Raw genomic sequence first — 11323 nt, forward strand, 5'->3', positions numbered from 1 at the left:
TGTACTTGCGGATAAATTCACTTCTGCAATAAATAAATTTGTGCTATGCTCATGCATTGTGTTTTTTTTCCTTCATCTTCTGGAAGTTGGTTCAACAACAGAAGCGGCAAAGTCACGCTTGTTTTAACAAATACCCACTACCCAGTGGATTGGAGCATGTGTCCTGTTGAGAGCAAAAGAAAGAGTGTGATCGGTTGTTTATGGTAGAGAAGAAAGTATATTCCTTGTCTAACTCATCCTGCCTTTGACTTCCAGTTTTCCGTATTACTGATGACAGCAATTGTACACAATCGAAGTATAAGACATTAAGACTACAATCGTATGCGGCTAGGATGACTCCAGTAGTGTCCAGCAGAACAAATGGTGGTTATTGCACTCAAATCAAAAGTCTGAACGAACAATATACACAGATGTATTTCATCCAGACAGACTTCTATTTGCGTCATTGCGTGGCTTTAAAAACAAGAGCTTCTAGTTCTTGACCCAGTTCTGTCTCCGACCCTTGTCGAAGGCTGAGATAGCAAGATGCTCTGCAGCGTGGGTCATAAAAGATGCCAGCACAACACCACCAGCAACCATTAGTCCTAACCTGCCAAAGCAAAAAAGAAAACGTTCATGAACTCAAATCACTTATTGGCAAGAAAGATCAAACAGCTTTCAATACATGATCCTCAGACTTAACCCAGAACACTTTTGACATAATCAGAAGCTTTGTGTGCATGATATATTGTACTTATGTTATATGATCTGCATAAGCTAGTAACAGTATTTGACATAAGCTAGTAACCCCTTACGAGTTACGAATGGAAGAGGCACACTGACCTTCTAATAATCAACTAGTCAATTTGTAAAGCTTACACTATCAGTTATGTTCCCAGGTACAGCCCAGGGCCACAGCCCCCGCACCAGCACCCTACCATCACCTCAATGCAGCCCCCAATCCCAAGTTCTGAAACCCTTCTCTTCCATAGCCCATGATAACACTAGAACATGGGACAAATCTCTATATGCTCAAGACAAATTTCCACACAACTTTCCTTTATATTATTAAAGAGGGGTATAGAAAGAAGCCAATCACGTGTCTTTGTGAATAATGCAGTTATACCCAAGATAGTTGATAGCAATACAGCAACAGTAGCTATAGCCGCCATTCCTATCCAGTAAAATGTTGCATCCATATCACAGTCGGACATATTCCGTTGATGGCCTGCGAAAGGAAAAAATTGTTTAAAACAAAGGATAACGAAACTATGCAAGAGGTTGCATAGTTCAACATACCTGAACCCATATGATTCTCTGAAGAATTAGAATTGCTAAATCCCACATGATTTGCGACCCGTCAAGCAAGATCTTTGATTGATGCTCAGCATCTGAACAGAAGACAGGAAAAGACAAATAGTCGGTAACACATCATACAACCATTGGACTAAACTTCCAGGTTCAAGTTAGAATCTTTGTATGTGCTTTTACTACCTTCAATCAGTTCGATTTCAATTAGAACTCACTGCTACATAGTTTGCTAGCTAGAGAGCACATAATACATTTATCTTGCCCATATTCTAGTAGAGATGAAAGAAAGGTGTGCAAATTTAAACAGGAAATGAAAAGAAAACCTAAAGATTTGTATCAGTGATAGTAGCATGGAATCAAATCAACACATAGGACAGGGTTTTTAGTCTACAAATCATAGACCACAGATGCCAAGCATGGATTACCTCCCCATCCAAGCTACCATCCCGTGTTTACTTCATTATCTATGATGATCGAGTATTCCAAACCAATCAAGTTTTTTTCATTTCTATGTGGAGATCACTAGTTTAGATGTTAATAGGAACTCATTGGCAATATCATATTCGTCAAGGGTAGTTTAACTTTTGTTTTCCCTGAATAACAACGTATTTCGATGTCCCATAACCAGTTGTCTTCAACCATACCACAGAGTTTATTTAATCTTTACAACCTTATCAAACTTGATATCTCAAACAATCACTTGATCGGTACTCTCAAAGCTGATATAGGAAGCTCGAACACAATAAACAAGATAGATCTCTCTACCAACCAGCTACTCGTGACCTTCCAGATTCATTCAGACAACTACAAATGCTGACCTACCTCAATTTATCACACAACTCGTTTCAAGATTCGATTCCAAATTCTTATGGCAAGTTAGCCAGCATGGAAACATTGGATCTCTCCTACAATAACCTCTCTGGCAACATCCCAATCTACCTGGCCAATTTTACATACCTCACGAATTTGAATCCGTGGTGGAACAGCCGGTCGCCGACGGCGAACCCGACGAAGGACGTGTCACGGGTGGCGCACACAGTGCGCGCCGGTGGCCTCCTCGGGCCGGGCCGCGCGCTTCGCCGCGGCGCCGCCCGACCTCCGGGCGCTGAAGCCAGCGCCGCCGTGGAGCAGCAGTGCGGCGCGTATCTCCTAAACCGCGGAGTTGCCGCCGCCCGCCGCCATCCCATTTCAACCGTACATACCATGGAGCAGCAGCGCGGCACGCATCTCCTAAGCCGCGGAGTCGCCGCTGCCCGCCTCGTAGTCATTGCCGACCGCCGGAGTCTCCGCCGCTCGCCGCCACCCCATTGCAACCCTAGAGGAGCCCCAGTCGCAACCTGGACCGATTGGAACTGAGGAGCCCAGCCACCGATTGGAAATGAGGAGGAATAAAAGGAAATAAGATTATAATTAAGAAAGATTTGATTTGATCTATTTCAACAATACTATTTTACATCTTTCCAATAATACCCCTATACTACCTATACTACTCATGCATAGTACCTATACTACAACTTAAGGCTTTAGTAGTATACAATTAATCTATTAATCTCAACCGTCAGATCCTTGCATACGAGTCCTTTTTGAACAGTAGTATAGGGTAGTATTATGCACCGTAAAAGACCTCTTATTTTCTCTTTAGCTACATTGTACTGGACCCGGGCTGCAGCCCCCAGCCTAGGTCCTACATCCGCCACTGGCCGTAACGTATCTACATTGATGTATTAGCTTTGCAAAGGAAATTGAAGATCTGCATGTGCTCGTGGAGGCGCTGAAGACCTGCTGCTGTACGGTTGTCTTTTTCAGGATTGAATGTAGTTTGCAGGAATTATGCAGGAGCAGGAGCAAAGTGATTATTATCGAAGTTGTAGTTTTCAGGATTGGATAAATGCAGTTGATTCCTGCTGAGTGCTTGTAAGTTAATAGAATTGCACATGCCAATGGATGCTTCTTGGCTGTGATCGGGCAAGCCATCCTGGCGGTGATCGCGGGAAGCGTCTTGGTGGTGATCAGGGGAGCCGTCCTGGCCGGCGGCGCGCGTTCTCTAATGGAGAACCGCTCAATTGGAGCGATCCAAACCGAAACCAATCAGGTACGTACCTACACATGAAAAGGGCACTTTTTTCATGTCTTGTGCTCGTAAATGATAAAAAGAAATTAAAAATCAATGAGAGTGAGAAAATGGCAAGCAAAACAAGGTGCCAAACGTTTTAAGGGGTGATTCTGCGAAATTCATGTTTGCAGTGGTAATTTTGCTAAACCTGTTCTCCGATTATCAATCCATTACCCCCTCCCTGCCCGGTATCGCATCAGGATACCGCCCTCCTCTTTCCCGTCGCTCAACCTCGTCTCCAGCGCGGAGTGCGCCGCCGCTCGCCGTGCCTCTATCTCCAGCGCGGAGTGCGCCGCCGCTCGCCGTGCCTATATCTCCACGCGAGCACTTCAGCGGTGGCGTCCGCTGCATCACATATCGTCGCCGGTACGGAGTCATGGATCTCTCTCCCATCATTCTCTCGAACCCTCTTCTCCTGTCTAATTATATTATAAACCTGGGAGGTGAGAAATAAAAGTGAGGAAAACCTCAACTGTCACACAACATACGCATGTACTTATATTATAAACCGTTCGTGGGTCCTAGGGTTTCAGTTTTGCTCAGCACAAAACTTTGCTTAAGAGATCTGATTTCCAATTTAGCAAATATGTACAGCTAAATTTGAATTTCTTTCAGAGATCACAATAGAGCTTGGGCATGTGTCTGTACATGCTCTATTCAGAGACTTGAACAGCTAGATGTAAAATCGAGTTGTTAGATCAGTATCTATTGCATTAATTTAATCTTCACAACCTCACAGGATTAGTATAAATTACTTTAGAACCTTACCTGACCACACCACTAGTAGCATTGAGTTGGTTTTGGCAACCACTAGGATCTGGGCACTACACTTGCAATAGTCTCAGGTCAACTGAGGCAGCAATTGGATCTGTTTACTTGCATTTCCGTTACAAAGCATAATTTACTTGGATCCATTGTACAGCATTATGCACTTTTCTCATGGCTCAACATACATAATTTCTCTACTGGTCTCAAAGTGCTTCCAATATAATCGTGTACTAGTATATCTAATCCTGTAACTTTTATTGCTTTTAATTTCAAAGGTTAAATATGCCAAATCTGTTTGTTTACATTTTTCCTGCCATGATTCACAAGAATTGCAAGCTAACTTTGCAGTAATACCATATCAACATATCCTAGTATAACTAGCTCTCTGTTTGCAGTTTTAGGCTGTTGTTCTTGAGCACAAATATTATGTTGATTATTGATAATTTAATTAGCTCGTACCTTAGCTCTGATTGGCCTGGCTGAACATGTTTGCTGAATCAACATACCATTCTTTATAGGAAAATATGACAAGCTCATATCTTAACTCGTCTTTTCGTTCGGAACTGAAAATTTTTCAGGTTTCTCTTGAACTCTTTGAAATATTTCGCCTTTTATAGTCGTTGATCTGCGTGCTGTGGTTGGATTGTGGGTTTATTATTTCTTCAGGACGCCGCCAACGCCAAATTTGGAAAATCGACATTAGCTTAGGACTTATTTCTTGAATTGTCAGTTCATCAGATTGCTTCTCTTGCTGTTTGAATCTGTTAAAAAAATGAGGCCTTCTTAGTTCGAGTATGATGGCTTCATTGACCTTGTATTTGGCTTTTCAAGGTTGATTAGCTTATTAGGGCTGGTTGGTACCTATATCGCATCTTACTGAGTAGCTTCCCATCGATTTCACTTACCTGGTAGGCGGCCTAGTTATCACTTTGCTTATACTTCTCAGTGTTGGGTTGAACATGGTTGTGAACTGCATTTTTCTACTGGTCGATATTATTTGAGAAGTGAGAAACTAACAACCAGTGAATTAATACCTTTTGTTTGCTTTATTGAAGTTGATTTTGAGGCTTACAGTAAACATTTGTTGGATAGAGAACCAGCAGCATTGGCTATAATTTTAAAGTGGCCCTTTCATTATCTGTTCAGCCATGGATTTGCATCGATGCTTTGCTTGTTGTAACCTAGAGTTGACCTTTAGTTCTTTAGCAGTGCTGGAAAGATGTCAGCAAGTAAGGGGAAGAGAGGTGTTTTCTCAAAAAAGAAAAAAAGAACTTGCAGTGATGGAGAGTCATCGATCTCAGGTCTGCTGGCTCTTCCTTTTTCACTACATTTTTTTTGCAGCTCTATTTGATCACTCACATCTCTGTTGTACCGTGTTTCTTTGACTGACTTACTTGGGGACAATCAAGATATTTGGAGTCAGCTGCATGAAGACGTTGCATCAAATCTTCGTAGAAGTGTTGTCTCACTTGTTTTGAATGGTGATTATGCTGCTGTATCCTTACTTTTCGAAATATATGTTTAAACATTGTTAGTTATGAATGATGTAAATTAAGATCTTCTGTAGCACGCGGATTTCGGTTTCCATTCTCTGGTATTGCCATAGAATGCCAGAACAATGTCACAAAGTTTGTGACAACTGGAAAGTTGGTTAGTGTTCTTCAGACGTGCGACTATGAAGAAGAGGTTGGTGCTGCTAATCATTAATTTTTGATTGTGTACTTAAGATAACTATGGTCATTCCTTAATATTTCCTATGCTTTATGTTATAGATCGAAGTGCACTATGAAGGAAATGTTGCCACAGGCTATCTGGACGAATATGATTCTGACTGTCAACTTGCTGTTGTCAAAGTCTTGTCCCCCCTTAATGTTTATTGCATACATCTTAATCCTGGGATGGAATCTGTGCCCTGTAAGCAGCTAATAGCTGTAGGGCATGTCTTTGACGAATTCATAGCAACAAGTGGGGAAATATCACGTGGATCTAAAGATAGAGAATTTCTTATATTCTCTCGTTCCCCTGAGGTACAGTTGCATTCATATGGGTTAATCTTTGGTTAGAAATGCTACATCTCATATTCTATAGAAAATGGTGTTACTCTTGGTTTACTTCTATTTAACACCATTGACTATAGTTTGGCTTCTAAGTTCTTTTAAACTGTACAATAAAGTTGAATGGGTTCTGTATTGGTTAGATTTGCAATGGAACATACTTTAAAGATATTATACATTTCTAAGCATTTACAAGTAATTGGGGATAAAGTGGGGAGTAACTCTTGTTTCAGATCATTTTATTTTGTTCCTGTGAAATCCATGTTACTCTTTCTTTTTCTAGAATTCGTTAGGGGCGGCATTTTTTGATATAGATGGAAATTTTGTTGGCATGAACCACTGCTATTTCTTGCCAAGGAGAATATTTCTCGAACGGTCAACATCAAGGGGGGTATTTCGCTATGTTGGCATGAATGGTTGGTATGAGACTAAAAGGTAAGCTGTTTTGTTAGCTTTATTCCTTTTTGTAGTTTCTTTGTGCATTTGTTGCAGTTCCTAATGTTGATCCCTAATAACAACAAAATTCTTTGGTACCTCTACCTAAAGATAACTGCCAATGGACCAGTTGTGCTATTGGTATCTGTCACAGTTTGCATTTTTTTTAGAGTAGCTATATTCCTGTCATCCTGTGTCAGTATTGAAGCTTATGTCTTATTCAAAATATGTGAGTTTTTTTGTTCAGACTATACACTAAAAGTTTTTGAAGTGTCCATCGTAACTCATCTCTATTATCTTTTCCTTTCCTACAACTCTGCCACCATGGTGGCATTGTATTGTGCTTGGTTGATACTTAGTGTTGGTGCTAGTGCTCATGTTGATGTTCTTCTGCAGGGGGGAACTTTACTTCCATCCTAAAGGTGAGCATGACCGATCAAATGTCTTTATTGTGCAATCCATCACCATTAGTAGTGCAAAGTAGCTTATGTACTTCCATGATAACCATTAACTAGTTTAACCTTTTCTTTATTAAGTTGTGATTTTCTGTTAGCGTACGCTAATCAGTCAACATTTTTACCGTGCTAGCATGGTGCCCTTGCAATGTGATGTATCTCAATTGATATTCCACAGATTCTAATTTTGAAAAGTAACATTACGCTGCCTTAAAATTTTTATCATCAATTGGCTCGTACGTATACACATGCATAATTGCATATAGGGCAATAGGATGCTATTAAATATTGCATTCACATGTCTACATAAATCCATTTACAGAAGATCTAGATTATTCATACAGCACACCATGACCATCATTGATTCCTTGAGATGAGATGAGGTGCTTATGGGTATATTTGATTGTTGCAAATTTTACTTAGACTTAGTATGTGCTACTTCTAATCACTTGACCATGTTGTACCAGCATATGATGTTGTTGACAAGGAACAATTTCAGGATCTGAATTCTTTGGGTTATCCTATTCCATCAAGGACTATGGTCAATCGTGAGTGGCTTGTACATTTTCTTAGTTATCCTGCATTGAGCCTTTGTACAGCCCTGTTGTACCACTAGTATTATACCATGCATCATTTTTCAGGTGGCATGATTTTGGTTAATACTTGTGAAGATCCTTTTGGTGATTTATATCCTAAAGGTGTTTGGGGTGAATTCAGGAAAAGAGTTTCTTCTGAGATATCTCGAAATGTTGTGGCACTTGCTTCTTTCAAAGGTGATTTTGCAGTAATGTGCTATTTACTATTTCATATTTGTGTTTGGTCATCATTTGCTGATGATCAGAATCGTGGTGTCCAGGAGAAACAAGGTTTTTTGCATGCACTGGAGTTTTTATTGACTATGATGATGAGTATCCGAAAATTCTTACTTCAGCAAGCTTGATTAGAGATCGTAATGATCCAAATAAGATCGTTGAGGACCTGAGGGTTAGTGCTCCTGACTATATTGTGATCCTTGTTTCTAGATACAACCTAAGTTTCATTGTATTGTTTGCAGATTGATGTGTTGCTCCCAAGCAAAAAGTGCAGAGTAATAGGGACATTGAAACATTATAGTTTACATTACAATGTTGCTGTAGTCAATGTTGATAATCACCGTGCTCTTTGTCCTATGAATCTTGAGAAGCGTCCTGTGAATCTTCATGATTCTCTGGTAAATAATTCTACGGTAGTAGCTATTGGGCGGATCTTCCAATCAGGCACGTTAATGGCTGCAAGTGGGAAACTAACTCTGGGGTCAAGCTCGCTTGATTGCAAAGTTCTTTGTTACTCCATATGTAAAATCAGTAAGGTAGTGTTGATCTTATTTTTCCCACTTTAAACATGTTGGGAAGTAAATATAAGTTTAACTAACCTATCACATCATGTACTGAGATTCTTTGCATTACAATTGACAACCCCTTTGTAACCTGGTTAGGTGGGGATTGGAGGGCCCCTTGTTGATGTTGATGGTAATTTTATTGGCATGAACTTTCATGGAATGTGCTACAATTGTGAGAAAATAGGAACCCCGTACATGGATTATGAAGATCTCTATAGAATCCTGGAATGTTTGAAGACAAAAAAGTATGTATATATTTGTTTTTTTAAGTATGTCTAGATTTCTTTTTTTATTTTGGTTATTGTGCCTGTTTGAACAAGTATTCAGTTTATTTTGCACTTAGCTGTAAGCTTTGGTTAACATTTGAATAAACTACTTGAAGGATGTTCTATCAAGCATAATTGTTTTATTAAATCTATTTTTCTGTGTATTTCACAGAACTACGGAGTTTAGTTTCGGGGACACTGTCCGTAGAGATGAGGAACCAATAAATGAGTAAGCTGATACATCTCATTGCTATTGAAGTTGCATTATAAAGTTGCTGATCATAGTACGTTTGGTTGTAAATTACTGAATAACAGGTGGCCAGTGCCTGATCCATATTGGTTTGATCCAAGTGATGTGGAGGAGGATGATATGAATGACAAACAAGAAGTCGTAGCTGATGGCTGCCCAGTAAGATATGGGATCTAAATGCGTGCTCAAGTAGTCTTTGCTCTACTTCATTGGAGCTTGTTCGAGTTGGCATATCTTAAGTACTTGTATTAGTTTGAGCTTGTATGCTATGTAAGATATAAATGGTTTATTGTCTTTTTTTGATGTACCTACATTTAATGTGTGGTTTTTAAGCTTGAGCTAATACTAATCTCTCCATCTGGACCTGTTTACATGCATCTTTATTTTATGTCTCGGAGTCAATCCGAGTGTCGCTCAATTTAGAAATCAGGCACACAATTGGAATCCGTTGGCATTTTCTACCTCTTCCTGTCTGCTCAAATGAGGTCTGCTGTGACCGTGTGTAGGGACGTTTCCAACAAATCAAATTTTATCCCGACTGTTAACTTGCGCTGGAGTAAACAAATTCTGCTGTGCGCCTGCTGTTGCAGCCCAACACCTCTATTCCGTGGGGTTTGGAAGGAAAGTTGTTTCGTTGATCATCGTTTCAGATGTTATCTCTTACCTGCTTTGTTGAGCTGCTTTGTATGAGATGTTGGATGGGTTCATGTGTACTCACTCCGTCCCATATTATTCGTCGTCGTAGTTTCCGTCACTTTTGTTAAAATACTACTCGTCCAAAATCCTACAGGTCAATTATTTTTATCATTTCCCTAAAATACCGTCGCACAGTCTTCACCCTTGCATTCTTCCTCCAAATTATCATTAACCTGTCGGACCTGTAGCCGCCCCAAACACCTGCTCCGTGCTGCCTCTCGCCCTCTCCCGGTTCACGATGCAATTGCTTAGCCAATGTCCCCAACATGGGTAAGCGGAATCAACCTTGGGTTCTCTCGCAGGTGCGCGGTGGAAGCGGCTGCAAGGCAAGATTCAATTCTACTCTTTGTATAGGGGAGTACTCGCTGCATCCTGTAATACAAGACATTCAAGAGTTTAAAATTTATCCTCAAATACAAGGCATTATAAGTACATTTGGATGATTGCTTATTTAATTATACCCAGAATTGAATTAAGGATGGCTGATTGGTGGATTATTACTAAAAATAAATTTCTTGTTATATGCAATTTTGTCATTAAAAGAGCCGGACAATACAACTTCCCATCTATAATTTAGGGGTACATGCATCTTTTGCTACTCCTGCTAATATGTCCTAAAATCTTTATGATACCTTGTATTTTAGGACAGAGGAAGTAAATCTTACGGAGATTACTTATTGATTTGTCTTGACCTAAAAAATAAAGAAAACAACTTGAGCAAGATTTAGTTGATGACAAAAAAATGTATCTTTTTTTATGCTAAATCGCGGATATACTTGAGCAAATATAGGATCGCGCAAGATTTATTTGAGCAAGAGATAAGCAGACCACTATTATTCCTAGGCATGCACTACTACAAAAATGATTTCAAACAACATTTGCAGGGGCGTACACGCTACCTGCTCCTGTTTTTCACAGCTACAAATAGCTGTTTGTAGGAGCCAGTAACGGGTCTACTCCTGGAAACAAATTGTTTTCCAGGAGCGGGTGATGGCGTCACCTGTCCTTGAAAATATCGTTCCTACCAAAATTTTGTACCATTTTCATGCCAAATTTTTAAAATGTGATTCTCCCATGTATCAACCTATTTAAATATAAGTCTCATAAGTATCAACCCATTCAGATCCAACCCTTAGAGAATATTGTATGTGCAATGAAATATATATATAACTAGTCTCACAAGTTCATACTTCAATACTTAAGGTCTTAGAGAGAACTAAGTTCAAATCCAAATGAAAAGGGTAAGGGTACATCCATGCACTACATATTTCATACTCCGTTTTGCTTCCTGAGATATGCAAGATAGTTTAAGTCTCCAATCCTAAAGCCTAGAACTTCATCGATGTAAACTAGACCATAAATTAGTGCACTCTCTATCGCTTCACATGGACGGTCACATGCACTACCATAGATTTCGAACAATGGAGAGCTAAACTCATAAAGCCAGTAGAAAGTGAGATGAGCTTGGAGCTTGAAATCTCTAGTGCGTATAGAGTTTCAATCGGTGTAACTATAATTCAACACATCCAAGACTTGAGCTAGAATCGCATGAAAGTCATTGCCTCAATAGTTTGACCAAAGATATCCTAAAAGATGAGAATAACATGATGAAAGTTAA

The 11323-nt window shown here is 39.8% G+C and overlaps 1 protein-coding gene across 1 annotated transcript; it reads left to right on the plus strand.

The window, feature by feature from the left end:
- Positions 1 to 4024: 4024 nt before the first annotated feature.
- On the plus strand, positions 4025 to 9380 carry LOC117843343 (uncharacterized). The gene is made up of 13 exons (XM_034723916.2): positions 4025 to 5472; positions 5581 to 5652; positions 5739 to 5857; positions 5944 to 6198; positions 6509 to 6660; positions 7057 to 7082; positions 7583 to 7663; positions 7757 to 7888; positions 7972 to 8099; positions 8170 to 8463; positions 8590 to 8738; positions 8932 to 8988; positions 9075 to 9380. Exons 1-13 carry the CDS (start codon positions 5391 to 5393, stop codon positions 9184 to 9186), a joined length of 1659 nt encoding a protein of 552 aa, XP_034579807.1. The 5' UTR covers positions 4025 to 5390; the 3' UTR covers positions 9187 to 9380.
- Positions 9381 to 11323: the final 1943 nt, after the last annotated feature.

Source organism: Setaria viridis, chromosome 2 (genome assembly GCF_005286985.2).
Source record: "Setaria viridis chromosome 2, Setaria_viridis_v4.0, whole genome shotgun sequence".
Lineage (NCBI taxonomy): Eukaryota > Viridiplantae > Streptophyta > Magnoliopsida > Poales > Poaceae > Setaria > Setaria viridis.